Consider the following 16,228-nt stretch of genomic DNA (forward strand, 5'->3'; position numbering starts at 1 on the left):
ATCTCAACAGCTGTAAGATAGATTGCCATGGCATTTTTTTTTACAGACATTCATGGTGCCCAGAGGATGAATCCTAATTACGTTGTTGATCTAATGACTTTTCCTTTAATGCAATCAAAATTGAAATGTGTCCTTTGTTTTTTGACAAAATATGCAAAACTAATTAAATTCGTATCAGCTTGTACTCTACTTTGTGTTTTGTCCTAATTAGCAAATGTTACTAAGATTTGTTTCCATAATCATTAAATGCATAAATTAAGAACCAAATATAGCGAAATATAAAGTCTCAACTATCTCTAGTGTTTTAATCTGAATATTTATGTGAATGCGTGCATGTGTCTAGTCCCCACAGCTCTGAGGGTGAACGGGCCAACAAATTGCCTGGGTGACGGGCGTCCTCCCTTACTGAGCCCCTCCCAGGTCTCCTTAGGACCTCAAGGTCCGGCGTATCGCACTGCTGACTTAGGAGACAGTCCTGGTAAGTTCTTTTTTTCTGGCATTTCTCATCATTTATTTTGTTTTTGTTTTATTCTCTGTTTTTACGTTGTTCTCTGTCTGTTGTGGATGTTCAGTATCCACTGCCATGAACTCGGGTCCTCCGAAGAAGCGCCACCGGAGCTGGCATCCCAACTCGTTGGTACCCATCCCACCGACGGCCGTCCCTGTCCCAGCCATCCGGCCGATAGTTTGCTCTCCAGGTCAGTTCCTGAACCCAATGTGGACGGATCTCTGAGCTGTAAAGGGATGAGTCAGAGTCAGTCAGATGGGTTGTAAATTGACCCTCATGTGTCTACTTTTTTTAGCTCGATTCATTGTGCATGCATGTGTGTGTATGTGTGTTTTTCTGTTCCTGTTGGAGCATAAGCTGTGTTGTTTATAACCCCCCCCCCCCCCCCTTCTTCCTCTACCTCTGGTTTGGGGATGAGTATGCCACATCCTCTACGTTTTCTGGTTGTTAGGGATGATTCATCCAGTATCTCCATGGAGATGGAGCTGGAGAGTTTGTTGCAGAAATGGTTAAAATGATTGAGGAAGATTTCTGCCATATCGTGTAATTGTGGTTATTTTTACAAGCATCATTTCAGCTAATTTGTCTGTCCTGATTTTATTTCCTTCATTGAAAACATTTCTGTGACAGCACAACAGCCACAAATATTACCACTGTGTTCCATTCTGGATAATTTAAAAGACTAATATGTTAAATCTTTACCTTACGCCGCTATTTAGCTCTATGTGGTTAATCCTAGTATGGACGTGTTATTCCATTATTTCCCTTAAGGTGCTGTATTAGGAGTGTCCTCCCCTCAGCCACCGGTATCAGGAGTCATTCAGCCCCAACCTGTCACCGCTGGAGAGACGGTCATCGTCCCCGACAATCTGCTCAACTCCTCAGGAGTTCGCCCTGTCATCCTCATCGGTACGAGCTATATTTCAGCGATCTGCTCCTTTGTAATACTTAAATTAAATATCCTGCAGGGCATTTAAAAGCAATGTGTAGCAATGTCAGAAAAACTGACTCAGAGCCACTAAGTATAAAGTAAAATGTTCAATCATTGGGGTAGTGATTATCAAGAAGTGAAGCGCCAATAAAGACTTTTCAGAAATTAACTATAAGTTCACTTTTTCAAATGCTAGATGTTCCTCATCATAACACTGTGCGATAAAACCTATTTTAATGTTTCAACTGTAAAAGTTGGTTGAACTCAAATCCAGTGAAAATATCTTTAAAGTGAGCTCAGGTAGGTTTACCCATCCCACATTTTGTTGCATATATTTTTAATATATATTGCACTGCAATTTATGAATTTTTTTTGTTAGTTTGCCATTTCCTTGCATTGTATATATGTGTTCTATATGTTTCTATTTTCCTTTCAGGGCATGGCACTTTACCTTATTTCTATGGGAATGTTGGGGACATAGTGGTGAGCCCTCTCCTGGTCAGCTGCTACAAGAGCAGCCAGCTGACGGAGAAAACCCTGGAGACGTTGGGCCTCAACAACAGCCAGCTTCTCTGTGTGGAGACCATGATTCTGCTCACTTTACAGTATCTCGCACGTTTAGGTAAGCAGCAAAACACAAACACCCCCCCACACACACACACGCATTTTTGCTGTTGTCGAACACACATTGGGGCCTTGTGGGGAGGATGACCGGGAGGTGCTTAGTGTCTCATTTACACAGAAACATTGCTGGCAAAATTAAAATCTAACTTTGTAACATGCACGCTTCCATGATAGTAGTTCGGTCTTTTCACGTGTGAATTGTTCTTGCAGGCTCGGTGCAGATTCCTCTGAGGGAGGAACTGGAGCAGATTGTTTTGAAGGCTATGCTGTGCTGCCCCAGGGGTCCTGCCATCTCCCCATCTCAGCTGCCCTGGTTGGCTCGGCTGGAAGCCAGCGTCTCAGGGGGCAGCGTCCAGGTCGTCGTTACCCACAACTCTTTGGGAGAGGGCATCTCGGAATCACTTCGATCTCTGAGCGAGGGCCCTCACCACCAGAAGTGCCTGCCCACCTATGTAGTCATTATATGTGCCTCTAAAATGAGCGGCAATGAGTTCTGTGTGCTCGTTTTGGGTGAGTGTCGCCTCCTGGTTGCTCCATTTGTGCTTTTTGACATCATTTAGCTTGGTTGCTACCTCACTACGTCGGCCAGTCTGTTTGTATGTTAAAGTTATAATCATATTGATCTGATCTTAACGTGTGCGTTGGACACAGGGAAATATCAAGCACGGGCCTTAGCTGAAGGCATGCTGACAACCAATGAGTTTCTCAAGGAGATCAGCTACGAGCTCATCACGGGGAAAGTCAGCATCTTGGCGTCTCACTTCAAAACCACGTCACTGGGTGAGTGCTGCGATGAGGGAGGCGTTCCAAAACATTGTAAAAAACACAATGACTTCAGATTAACTGAATGTTTCCTGAAGCGTTTCATGATTACATTTTTGTGGAGCAAAATATTACACTTAAAGCCAATGCTCTGTAATGGCTGGATAATTTCTTTAGGCTATGGTCCACTAACTAAAGTGATCACAAGACAAGTTTGACACTATGTCGCTGAATGAATATCAAGGACAACAATAGAACACCGTAACACATATCAGTCCAATGGGATTCGTATGATAAATCTGTATCTGAGTGTTTGACTGTGCTGCCTGTCAAAGAGGATATTGTAGCAGCTTGAACGCTTGGCTGTGAGTCTTTGTGTGACTATGGCGACTGGTTGTTTTTAGGAGACAATCTGGACAAGCAGCTGGTGCGATACCAGCGCAGATGGAAAGGACAGGTCATCCAGCCCTTCCAGGGCGATGTCACTGACCACATCCACTCCCAGGAAGCCGCCAGCATGTCGCCCCCCTCGGAGAGAGGTTAGACTACCCTCTATCGAACTCGCTGAACTTCTTTCCCTAGCCAAAAACAATCAATACGGCATTCTACATAGACTGTAATCCTTATGTTTAATCTGCAGCAAATGTCTGCGAATAAATATTTTGATATTTAAAGCAATATTTCTCATTGGTAGCAATATTCACTACATTTAAAATGTCTGTTCCACATTAAGTTGACAGCGACACTGATACAAATACCTCTTTGTTTTCCTGTAGCAGAGCTTTTAAGCAAGATCTTCCAGATCTATCCCACCCAGCTGAGCGTGGCTCGGAGCCTCCTCTCTCAAGTCTGCTCCATCGCTGACTCGGGAACCCAGAACCTCGACTTGGGGCGTTTTTGTAAAGTGGACTTTCTCGTTCTGGTGCCGCCATCTCACATTCTGGTACACCAGACGGCACAGCGCATCCGGCAATCAGGTTTGTGTTCATCGTGATGAATAACAACATGATGAAGATTCAAGGATGACTTCACGTGTATGTGTTTAGATGCCCTGAGTGGACAAAATCATGGAACTTTACAACAACCAGATAAAATGAACTATGTTTTTTTCAGAGAGAAAACCTGTAAATCGGTCAAATGCAACTGGAGCACAGGAGGGTTGAACATTAATTTCTTGTTGGTTTTGCTCAGGAGTGCTTGTCGACTTGGGAATCGAAGACGTCTGCTCAGCCCACCAGAAATCAGACAAGTACGTGGTGCGTCTGGACGGCGAGGTTCACGCCAAGATGGAAGCCTTCATGAGGAAAGTCAAGCAGAACCCCTACACCCTGTTCGTCCTCATTCACGACAACTCACACGTGGACCTCACAAGGTAAGACGACTCGGCGGACACTATTTGACTCTGTTTATAATCTAAAGATGTGCAAAAAAAAGAGTTGTTATGGCTGCAAATATAGCCTTGTCCTTTGTATGCACTGTTTAAAGTGGAGAGGAGGAGAACAGCTGCAAGCAAGTGACAACAAATACAGCACTATTATCTTTAACCTTCCATTTTGGTCAAAATCATTTTAAGGTTTCTTTTTTTATTTTAATGATGATTTTAATTATTTTTATTTACTTATTTTACTTTTTTAATATGCTGCATCTTTGCTCAATGTTGTATATTTTTTAAACTATTAAAACAATTCTTTGTAAACTTTATTTTGAAAGTTTTTTGTTGTTAATATATTGGGTTCAAAATGATATTTGATCTCCATTGTTTGCTGGATTTTGCTAATTTAGATCCAGTTTGACACCATTTCTGTTCAGCCAATATCTTATAAACTACTGCCGTCACTGCCAAAACCTAAAACAGATCCCTTCCTGTTTTCCAGAGGGGTTTTCCTGGGATATGACCTTCAACACACTGGGCAGTTAGCGCAGCAAATGTAAAAGCCTTTATAAGCCATGCCCCTAATCGAGTTGTCGTTTGCATCCAACTTGAATTTGATGAAATTAGACTATCCCTCACAGGTTTCAAACCCTTTGATCTACTCCCTCTCCAGTGCTCTGTCAGGCTCTGTGTGCCACGGCGAGCTGCAGGGTTTGGCCGACCGAGTGGTCAACTGCCAGGAAGTCCTCGATGCCATGAACCTCCTGGTCCTGCAGGTCAGCTGCTTCCCGTACACACTGCAGACCCACCAGTCCCGCATCAGCATTCACAACGAAGTTCACTGGCCCTCCAGCGAAAGTCTGGTGAGTTTTATTTTAACAGTCCAAATGCTCTGAAGGTATGAGAAAAGTCACGCAAGTCTTTATCAAAGGGCTTTTGTCTAATATTGCATCTTGTGAAAAAAAGGTTCAGTGAAAGTCATACAGGGATATTTTGACATATGAGCTATTTCATTTCTTTTGCAAATTAAAAATTGCAGTGTTATGGCAGCATGCTGTGGTTTAGCTACTCCACCTGGTGGACCTAAGGTGTACTTACACTAACTTACACTACGAGAGGTAACTTGACCCTGATTGACTTATGTGATATTAAATGAGATATCTTTTTGGGGGGCATTTTTGCTGTAATTTGACAGTTTGCTTTAATTTGAGAGTGCTTCCATTGGGCTTCTGGGGCGCTCCCAAGATATCATTTTTAAAGCTTTTTTTGTGCTCATGAGTCATCTGTCACACCATAACTGTATGCTGCTATTGAGTCTTCAAACAGACATTTGGTCTGGTTTGAGGTCAGTGTGTGTTTAGTTGTAATTATGTTTACATTAACTGTAGCAGAAAGTGGTCTAGGTCAGTACTAATAATATTTGCAACAAAAATTTAATTCAGAGCTTTAATATTTTAATTCGTCCTGAAGTTTCAGAGCAGAATGCTGCAGTACTTAGTCATATCATTATATCGAGCTGAATTAACGGAAACACTGTATAATGTTGAAGTTTTGTCTAAATATGTCTAACTGACATTATTTAAAGCACTGGCTCTCAAACCGATTAAAGTACATTTTTAAAAACAATGTGCTGCACACAATTAGATTCACTTTTCAGACATTCCTCTAACTTTTGCATCTTTTTTTTTCTTGTGAATTACTGCATATTATTCAGGCCTGTAGAAGATTACTCAAATAGTTACTCATGAGCCATTGACATATGCAACTGTTGATGATGGTTCACAAGTACACATTGCCACATTTTAAGGGGTCATACGCCAAAAAGGCTGGGAACCACTAATATTGGACCAAAATTAATAATGAAGTGAAAGCACTCAGTTAGCTTTCAGATCAAGCATCATGCAATGAGAGAAGCCTCATTATCCGCTCAGTAAACTAGGTCTGCTTTTCAGTATAGTGAATGTGTAAGTGGAACAAAAAGCTAGATGTATTGCCACATGTATTGAGAGGATGATATGTTCTGACTATACTATAATTGTCCTCCAGCAGGGGGAGCAGTCTCCTAACGAGTTGCTCTACTTTGGCCTGAGGGACTACAGCAGCTCCCTGCAGTGGGGTGTGGCCAGCCCCATTCTGCGTTGTGACGATGCGTTTGAGAAGATGGTCCACACATTGCTGGAAAGGTCAGTGCCGTGTCATCACTGAGAAATCATCAACATAGATTAACATTTTGTCATCCAATATTTTTTCTATCGGTTTGAATTGGCACAAACAAAGAAGAAGAAACAAGTTGATAAAAGACGTTCTCATTAGCAATGTAGCTCAAACTTGTGTATTTGTGTCCCAGACATCCGCACCTGCACAGCATGGTGATCCGGAGCTACCTGCTGATTCAGCAGTACACTGAGGCCATGATGGCCTTGACCTCTTCGCCGTCCCTGAGAGACCACATAACACCAGAGACCCTAGCCATGGTGGAGGACCTCATCAACGCCCCAAGCAGAGAGGGCTCCCAGGGCCGGGGCCACATGCTGCTGGTTCGGGTCCCCTCGCTGCAGCTGGCGATGCTGGCCCGGGAGCGACTAGAGGACGTGAGGGACAAACTGGGGCTCCAGTTGTGCTTCGCAGTGCTGCTGGGAAGCCCGGCCACCGAGCTCAACCTACAGAAGAACTTTACCATCCGCCTCAAGGTGAGAATACCATAAGTCTTTTTATCATGCTTTCTACTAAACATTTGAATAACATTTATACAAAGTACTGTGTTTTTTTTCCAAGCAGAAGAAATCAGATCCATGAGTGAAACACTCAAGTTCATCAGTGTTTGAATACATAGCTGAATGAAACTGGGTTTTTGCAAGGAGATCTGAAGTAATTATCAGGGAATTGACTTAATTCTCAGTATTCACTAATCTCGTTTTCTAGGACTTTTCCCTTAGATTATTGAGATTAATCTCAAACCTCATTTAAACCACCGAAACTGCCAGCGAATGTTTTAAGACTTCTATTCTGAGCTCCTTTGAACAGTGTGGCTTCTTCACCTTTTACATAAGGGACCTACTTGTTTCAAATTAGGCATTTAGAAGACTGTTTTATTTTGCTAAATTTGTACATAATATTTGCAATAAAGGAAACGAAAGTGTCTGAATCCAGTATCAACCCAACATGCATTCTTGGTCTAGTTCTAAATGAACTCAACAGTAAACGTGTTGTGTTTTGCTTTAGGCGTGGAGAGGCTGTGAGAATGAAGACTGGGTGCCGCACACGTATGAGGATCTGGAAGGGCTGCCCTGCATCGTCATCCTTACAGGGAAGGACCCTCTTGGAGAAACTTTCCCCAGGTAAACTCATACATACAATACCCTGTCACTCCTAAAACAGTCCGTCGTGGAAAGTAGTAGTACGCTCCCTTTTAGCTCACCTATAATTCCTCTTGGTGCGCTGTTGCCTTGACTTTTTTTACCCTCCGAGTGTTATCTTACACATCTACACTCACAGTGTGGATTGTTTCCTCTACAAGAGGTCCAGTTACGGTTCTGTCCTGCAACCAGTGTGCCAGCCCTGGGTTGTGTGTCTGTGTTTTGTCGGCATCAGTAAACCATGTTAGATTTATGGCACAAGCATTAAAAATGTAATTAAAAGTGATTGAACCTAATTTTCAATATAATTTGAGCATTTTGGCTGACTATGCATTTTCACAATTAAAGACCTGTGCGGGGAGGACATAGAAACATGCGTTCAATGAAAATGAATAACCAAATATATGACCTTGTTTCAACAAAAATCCTCCTTCACATTTTTACTCTTCTAGGTCTCTGAAATACAGCGACCTGCGTCTGATAGACTCCAGCTACCTGACTCGTACGGCCCTGGAGCAGGAGGTGGGTCTGGCCTGCACCCATGTGTCCATGGGCATGGTCCACGAACCCAAGAAGGCCATGGCCCCCCGGGAATCGGATGGAGAGAAGGCCACCACCAGCATAAATGATGGAGACGAGCTGGAGAGACCTCAGAGCAACGGCAGCGCCGCAACCAGAACCTCTGGTGAGTCCCCAAACTCAGTGAGATACTGAGTCGTAACACAACTGGCTTTAAGTAATATCTTCAAAGGTATTCGTATTTATATTTTTACTCTTTGTGTCACTCAGGCTCTTTGGCAGAGAACGGTGTCAGCTCATCGGACATTGCCGACTCTTTCCAGAGACCCTCCACCTCCACCTGCCAACCCGAAGGTGCCATCACCTCAGACATGGGCACAGGGACGCAGGGCTTCAAGCAGGAGTGTGATTCCCTAGAAAGCCAGCTCTCCTCCAACCCCTCTAAAGCCTCCAATGCCCCTCCCTCCCTTTACTCCAGTTCCTCCTCTTCCTCCCCGTCGTCCTCCTCCACGCAGAGGCCCAGTCAGTCCACACAGTGCATTCGAGAGCCTAAACCCACTCGGGTGTCACCGCGGACAGTAATCATGTCGCGGGCGGCATACAGCCTGCTGGCGGGGGAGTCGGGGAGTCAGCTGAGCTCCTTCTCCCTGCTTCCTCATGCAGACGTGGCCTGGAGCAGCCCGCTGAGGCCCCTCGTCACTCACAACCTGCAGGGGGCAGAGCAGAGCATGTACTACCGCGAGTGGACCATCACCAGGCAGCATCACGCCGATTACGAAGCTCCATCTGTGCCACATCCACGACGCATGCTACTCAGTGGACCCCCACAGGTAACAACACACAAGTACTGCTCCCCTTATAGGTGCAAATAAGTACATGTATATTAGATTTAGTTATGCATCTGGATTTAAGTGTCAGTGTAACATTACAGGGATGACTTTTTCTTTGTCCTTAATTAGGTGGGAAAAACTGGTGCCTATCTGCAGTTTCTTCGCATCCTGTTTCGAATGCTCATCAGACTGTTGGAAGTAGACGTGTATGATGAGGAAGAGGAGGATGAAGAAGGTGAAGATCATTGCTGACTCATTTATCCTAACCTCACAGGGTGTTAAACACACCATAGATATGATGAGGAACTAAATGTCAAGTTTTTGTTTCTCTCCAGAAACATCAGAGGTTACAACTCTCGTAAAAACCCAGCTGCCTGACATTGAGGAAGTGCGGAAGCTGCCCTTTGACCCCTACCCCCGGGACCCTAAGTTCAGGAAGGCCAGCCCTGTTTACACTGACAAGAGGTCAAAGTGCTTAAAAGGTCAGCAGATGTATGCAAACACACAGCAGAGGCAGTCTCTGAATTAGTCATTTAATCTGCCATTGTAAAAACAACATTGGTTTTAATTCAATATAACGTCAACAAAAAATGTAGACTCAAAGTAAATATGTGAACATGTTTGATTTTTCCGATCTGCAGATTTTAAGCAAGAAGGCGAGAGCCAAACGCCAGACAAACGAGAGACCAAGTCCATACGTCTGAGCAGGTTTGCTGCCCACAATGCCTTTCACCACTGTGAACAGTGTCACCACTACTGTGAAGCAGGCCCCGCCACACAGGTGAGTGCACACACTTCACCTTCGTCAGCATCAAACATCCAAGAGACTCGTTTGGGCTTGAGTAACATTGCTGATTTATAGATGCACATATATCCAAACCTGTCAAAATACTGTGACAGGTTTGGATATCTGTATGTGCTTTTTTTCTACTGTCTGCAGTCATGCTCAATGGTGATCCTTCTGTGTTAATAATGCATGTGTGTGTGCATTTGTGTGTTGTAGCTGTCGGAGTGCACCTTCCATGCTTTCACCTTCTGCTCGTCCATGCTGGGGGAGGAGGTCCAGCTCCAGTTTGTCATTCCCAAAGCCAAGGAGCAGCACTTTGTTTTCAGTCAGCAGGGCAGCCACTTGGAAAGCATGTGCCTGCCTCTGGTCTCCACCAAGGTTAGTTGACTATGTATATGTGGTAGTATTTGTGTGTGTGTGTGTGTGTGTGTGTGTGTGTGTGTGTGTCTGTAGGTATGTGCTGTATATTTCTGGGTGAAATTGCTCATCTCTTCCTGCTAAAGGTCAAAACTGAGGTATCACAAATCAACTAAATATTTTTATTTTGTTTTTACCTACTTTCCTGTCTCTGTGTCTGTCTCTAGGACCCGGATCGGCTGAAGAGTCCGATCTTCACCCCGACTACAGGACGCCAAGAGCACGGCCTGCTCAACATTTACCATGCCATGGAGGGCACCACTCATCTGCACATCCTGGTGGTCAAGCAGTTTGAGATGCCCCTCTACAGAAAGTACTGGCCCAACCACATCTTGCTCGTCCTGCCGGCTGTGTTCAACAACACGGGAGTTGGTGAGCAGCTCGCCGGCTTAATTAAACTGAGATGTCTTAACTGTTGCACAAAACCTACATTTTTCATTCCATGTATCACCAATTTTTACCATAAACACAAAAACATATACCACACATAACAACAACGCTCTACAGCTCTACTAGTGGTCAAAAACTCCACAGCGTACCTTTAAATCTACGTCACCTTGCGACTTATCTCTCTGCTGATAATCAGTGGTTTACGACAGTGAGTGAGCTACCCTGCTCTCGTATTTATTACAGTCAGTCACGTTTGTTTACAGTTGTCTTAACCAGCTGGAGTGTGAAAACACTTACAGCCCAATAGCCTGATTTGTAAGTAAACCAATCAGGTGCATGGCCCGTCTGAAATGAGTGTAACTAAACTGAATTCCTTCTAAAGACGGCAACTGGGATCACCCTTTTACCATTTTGACTAACCGTGACTCTGAGTGTCAACGTGGTGGTATGTCAACATTTCTGTTCAGGATAAACCCAATAAACCCTGTGCGCAATAAAGAAATGCATTTTCTGAACTGTAAGAGTTCACTTGTAAATTTGTAATCCACACACACACCATGCAAATTCAATTTGCACTGCTTATTACCTCCTGCAGCACTGTGCTTAAGTTGAAGGGCACTGTAGGTGTAACAGTTTTGAGAAAGTATATAATAGAAAAATTGACACATGTGCTCCTGTCCGTTCAAGGTGCTGCCCGCTTCATGATCAAAGAGCTGTCATATCATAACCTGGAGCTGGAGAGAAACAGACTGGAGGAGCAAGGTGTCAAGAGGCAAGATGTATGGCCTTTCATTGTCATGATGGATGACTCATGCGTGCTGTGGAACACCCACCAGCCAACAGACAGCAGGTAGTAATTCTTTCTGATTTGAAAAGTGTACATAGAAACAAGTTGCTGAGTTATTAGAGTTATAATTTTTCACCGTAAGCAAATTTTAACAATTTATTACCCCTATTACCAAGGTTGAAAATGTGTATTTTATGATATTTAAAAACCCTAAAGAAAAGTACGGAATAGGTATGTAATTTTTAAACCGCGTTTGCCCCCAAAAAAACATTCTCATGTGTGCTCTGTCCTCTTTTTTCTCTATCAGTGAGACGTCGGATGGAACCAACGTGTCACTAAAGATGGTACTGCAGCATATGGAAAGCACACCGAAGATCTCCCTGTACTCAATGTGCGGTACTCGCAGGTGGAGCAGCAGTCTGGCTCGCAAGTCTCCCAGCCATCCCTTCAGCCGGTGTCACCTCCATGACTTGGTCATGCTTAATGTGGACCTGACGCAGAATGTTCATTATGACCTTAATCGGTAAGTTAGTAGAGGATTGTGTCAATCAGTCACACGTTTGGCAATTTGTGCAGCGTCTTAATCCGCTGCTTTTGCTATTTTGGTCCCATGTGCAGGTATAGCTGTGAGGAGGTGGACTTTAATTTAAGGGTGAACAGTAGTGGACTGCTGCTGTGTCGCTTCAACTACTTCAGCCTCATGAAGAAACACATTCCAGTTGGGGGAAACAAAGACTTCCTGGTCAAACCTAAACTCATGGTATGTGTCACGTTCGTACAAACAAAATGCCCATTTGTAAGAGGGGCTTCTGGTGAGTTTATTTGTATGAAACACCATGAAACACTAAACTGCTTTCCTCCCTCCCCAGGATATGGGAAACCCCACAGCAATCAGTCCGCCACAGTATGTTTGCGCCCCAGATAGCGAGCAGACCCTCCTGGACGCCCCGGCCCAGTTCCTGCTTGAAAGGTTCCTGCAAAGCTGCAGCCACAGACTGTTTCCGAAGGCCGTTCAGAACAGAAGCAACCCAGTTCTATCCATTGACAGCTACCTCAACATCAGCCCGGAGGTGAGAGCTCCCAGGAGGTTACAGTTGAAAGCATGAGACAAGACTGTTAGCATCATTCCTTCAGCTTCAATCTGCCAGAAGACTGTCGTAAAACCTCTTTGGGATAGAAGCCAAGTGCAGTTGTTCCCCGAACATGCTGAATTTCATATATTTGTACATACTGTACTACTGTTTCAGGGGAATTGCTGAAGTGTAAACTATGACAAGAATAGGAACAACCTGCTGACTTAGTATCAAACGTTTTTATAAGCCTTACATTTCTAGAATTTTCTTTAACCAGATAAACATGTTGCACGAGTTCGCCATCTGTTTTGCTGAGAACATTTTGACCTACATTCACATGTGCAAACACTGAATGCTAACAATGCACATTTCCACTGCAGGCTACATTTGTTGTGCACAACTTCATTATTTACATGCCTGGACACATTTCTTGTGTTTGTGTTTTCTCCTGTAATGGAAATAAATCATGATGCACGCGATGCAACCTATGAATCTGCTTGTAAAGACGCCTCCAGTTGCTCCCTACAGGATTTATTAGTGGTTATTTCCTTAATGTTGACCCAAAAGATATGCACTTTATGTTTCTTATAGTTTGCTTGAGTGGAATTAACGAAATGTGTCTTTTGCGTCATATCTTTGGTTACAGATTTCTGTGTGCTACGTCAACTCTCGTCCACACTCCACCAACCTGAACCATCAGGGCCTGCTGTTCAGCGGCCTGCTGCTTTACCTCTGTGACTCCTTTGTCGTCTCTGGACTCCTCAAGAAATTCCGCTTCCTCAAAGGTGTTTATTGCAACTGCTTCTGTTGTTGTTGTCTCTGTTGTTGTAATATCTACTTCATGTTAGCCTATACCTTAGGTGGTATGCGACACTACCGTATGCGTTGATTGAGGCATGCCTGTGTATATATTCCTGAGTCTTTCTGACCAACAATCCAGAACAATAAATGGTAGAAACTTAATGCATGTGAACAGATCATAACCTGCGTAGCTTTTGTAAGCAGAACAGCCTCTAAGGGACACTAGCTGGGCTTTTAGATGACAACCCGCTTTGATTCGTTTTTTTACCCCCAATTGTGTCCACAGGCGCCACTCTCTGCGTGATCTGCCAGGACCGAAGTTCCCTGCGCCAGACCATTGTCCGACTGGAGCTGGAGGACGAGTGGCAGTTCCGCCTGCGGGATGAGTTTCAGACAGCCAATTGCAGTGAGGACCGGCCCCTCTACTTTCTGACTGGCCGCCATGTTTGAACCTAAAAAACAGATTAGATTCCAAACCAGCCAGCGGTCACAATTCTAGCCATTCCAATGGAAGGTCCGAGGGGATATGCTGGAACACTAGATCCAAAGTGCCCCGCAAGTGGACACAAGGCCACCTAATATGGCTTTCCTTTCGTCTGTACTACCACAGTGCACTATGACCGACTCTGAAGAGGGTCCAGTGTGTGTTTTAACTCGCTTGTTTTAACTTGCTTGTAGCTGGGATTGCCTCCACTTTGCTGTGAGGGAAAACATGGACGCTCTCTGACTATTTGAAGATTGTATTTGTACATACAAATGTGCTTTGACTACAGTATGTCCCATTCTGGGCATACGTGTTTATCTCAGGGTTTTAAAGGGAGATCCAAGGGAGGTCGCTTAAAGGAGTAAAGCTTTTTTTTTTTTTTTGTTCACCGTGTATTTTTGATTTGTGTGTTGCACCAAAGACATCCTAAGCCTTCGCTCTCTTCGTCCCTCCTCGCCTGCTCTGCCTCTCAAACTCCACGCAGCCTATTGACTACAAGTCAACTCACTGCATTAAAGATATATTAACATAGAGGTTGACCTGTATTGGATTTCTCAATCATTTAAACTGCAAATGGACTTCTGTCTTGTGCCTCTAAAAATATATGTGTGGAATCGATAATCCTTCTGACGGGGAGCTGAATGAGTGTGGTTTTAGTCTCAAAATGACTTGACACGTGAATCTATCCAAAGACTTTTTCACAACTAAAGAAAAGTACAAGTTGTGTCCCTTCAAGAATGTAGTACGTTAATGTTCTATTAAGGCTTGAATATACAACTATGAAGCAGGTCTGTTGTCCAAAACACACTTATCTGACTTGCCACAGGGTTTTACTTTTACAACTCCTCTGGAAATGTTAAATGCCAAACAGACGGAAGTGGAAGCAAAACTAGTTTAGTTCTAAATGTTTTGTATTCAGGCGTTAACTGACTTGAATACTGGGTATTTGAAGCATAATCACATCATGCCAGTCAATCCTATTTAATAAGCCAGCCTCTTCACTGCCAAATATCCTGCTGCTGACTACTGTGATTTGAACCGCCTGTTACAATGTTCTGAGGCTGATTGTACATTAATGGTCTTGGCTACCATCCACACATTAACTCACAATCTGCCATGTTTTGTCCTCCCCAAAAAAACATAGGGTAATCAAAGAAAGGGTTACGCACTGTCAAAAGCAGCTGATCAGATCATTTCATATACTTGAAAGTAGAATGTTTTTATATGTTTCTGCACAGGGTTGTCCAAAGAATATGCCTTTAGTGACGTTTCATGCAGTCACTGCTCAAGTCTCTACATTTTTTCAGACCAATGACAATGAAGAAACCATTTAACTGTGAGGCGAAGAAATGCTGTGTGTCTGAGTGAAGCAAAATGAAATAATTAGATTTTGGACTACTGTACTGTTTAACGCTTTGTTTACATTAATAATATATTATATCATCCCCTTAACCACTGAGGGTTACTGATGTTTTTTTTAGTCTTGTGTAACTTTTGCCAGTATCTTTTGGTCATGATATCTTTCTTCATTTTATGTTGTGTTGCAAAGACGAGAAGAATCTACCTAGATGAGTCCTTAACCACATATGTCTGTATCCCTTCCTGTTCTTGTGTTGTGTTTTTATTGAAAATGAAAATCAGGTCCATTAGGGATTCTTATTTATTTGACAAACATTTTGGACTGATAATCATATTGAAGCGTAATATTTGATTGCATGCTGAGCTCGCCTAAACCGAGGGCGTGTGTCCTCTTCAAAACCATCTATGAAGGCTTTGCACAAGACCCAAACAAATGATTCTTAGATCTACTGAATGTCACTGGGGGTAGGAAATGTGAACTTGCACTATACAAGTTACCAGCAGGAAAAACAAATATTTCCCATTATTAAATGAGCCCCAAAATGTGTCCAAATACAAGACTTGTGATCCAAACTTTAACTTAAACGCCAATGGTCCATAGAATGTGTCTTTCTTGTTAATAATTTAACACTTAATATGCAACTTGCTCTCACAATCGTCACTGAAATGTGTTTAATAACCATGTGCGGCCCAGTGGTAGCCTTGGTGTCCGGGTGATCTACCTCATGTTTACCGTTGTGGTTGCAGGCTGTGAACGTATGACATTAGAGCCATGCTATTGTTGTTGAAAATGTATGAATGTAATAAAATGACTTCGAAAATCATTCTCATTTTTTTCGGCCTTTCTTTTGAGCTTGAATGCTGATATGTTTCCACCTATGATGGTAGCACAGATACAGTGAATATGTGTTCATAGAGTACAGAAATATACATTTCACAGAGTTTTATTTTGAATTCTAGTAGACATCCTAAAGTTTGTTCCCTATTGTGATTTTTCAATTTCGAAGAAATGTGTACAAAATGATGCACAAGTCATCCAGAGTCAAATTGATGGAGTAGGGCAGCCATAGGAAAATGCATCTCAGGTTTGACTATTTTGCTCTGTGTGAACATAACTTGAATAAAGAGCAAATACATGAGATTCTGTCAAACTGTTTGTATTTGATGTACATACAGTTTTTCTGTAGCTGGCCCTCAGAGTTTGCTCAAATGCTGTGGTCAGGGCTTA

General features: G+C 43.2%; 1 protein-coding gene across 6 annotated transcripts in view; it reads left to right on the plus strand.

Moving 5' to 3' along the window:
* Positions 1-15,824, plus strand: part of greb1l (GREB1 like retinoic acid receptor coactivator) — a 41,365-nt gene extending 25,541 nt beyond the window's left edge. For 3 of the 6 annotated variants that reach the window (XM_068737749.1, XM_068737752.1, XM_068737750.1), the window contains exons 9-35: positions 344-478; positions 573-698; positions 1,280-1,417; positions 1,876-2,061; positions 2,274-2,573; positions 2,715-2,843; positions 3,230-3,364; positions 3,602-3,802; positions 4,017-4,197; positions 4,700-4,753; positions 4,871-5,060; positions 6,244-6,380; positions 6,545-6,887; positions 7,420-7,535; positions 8,006-8,238; positions 8,343-8,902; positions 9,032-9,137; positions 9,238-9,384; positions 9,544-9,683; positions 9,906-10,067; positions 10,274-10,478; positions 11,184-11,346; positions 11,591-11,806; positions 11,902-12,043; positions 12,153-12,353; positions 13,003-13,141; positions 13,444-15,824. In XM_068737749.1, the coding sequence (XP_068593850.1) occupies positions 344-478; positions 573-698; positions 1,280-1,417; positions 1,876-2,061; positions 2,274-2,573; positions 2,715-2,843; positions 3,230-3,364; positions 3,602-3,802; positions 4,017-4,197; positions 4,700-4,753; positions 4,871-5,060; positions 6,244-6,380; positions 6,545-6,887; positions 7,420-7,535; positions 8,006-8,238; positions 8,343-8,902; positions 9,032-9,137; positions 9,238-9,384; positions 9,544-9,683; positions 9,906-10,067; positions 10,274-10,478; positions 11,184-11,346; positions 11,591-11,806; positions 11,902-12,043; positions 12,153-12,353; positions 13,003-13,141; positions 13,444-13,607 (4,949 nt within the window). In that variant the 3' untranslated portion in view covers positions 13,608-15,824. The remainder of the gene's footprint in view (positions 1-343; positions 479-572; positions 699-1,279; positions 1,418-1,875; positions 2,062-2,273; positions 2,574-2,714; positions 2,844-3,229; positions 3,365-3,601; positions 3,803-4,016; positions 4,198-4,699; positions 4,754-4,870; positions 5,061-6,243; positions 6,381-6,544; positions 6,888-7,419; positions 7,536-8,005; positions 8,239-8,342; positions 8,903-9,031; positions 9,138-9,237; positions 9,385-9,543; positions 9,684-9,905; positions 10,068-10,273; positions 10,479-11,183; positions 11,347-11,590; positions 11,807-11,901; positions 12,044-12,152; positions 12,354-13,002; positions 13,142-13,443) is intronic. The other 3 variants (XM_068737751.1, XM_068737753.1, XM_068737754.1) reach the window with 3 other exon arrangements.
* The last annotated feature ends 404 nt before the right edge of the window (positions 15,825-16,228 follow it).

Source organism: Cebidichthys violaceus, unplaced genomic scaffold, assembly GCF_023349555.1.
Source record: "Cebidichthys violaceus isolate CVI_PGR_0920_01 unplaced genomic scaffold, fCebVio1.0.p SCAF_8, whole genome shotgun sequence".
NCBI classification, from domain to species: Eukaryota; Metazoa; Chordata; class Actinopteri; order Perciformes; family Stichaeidae; genus Cebidichthys; species Cebidichthys violaceus.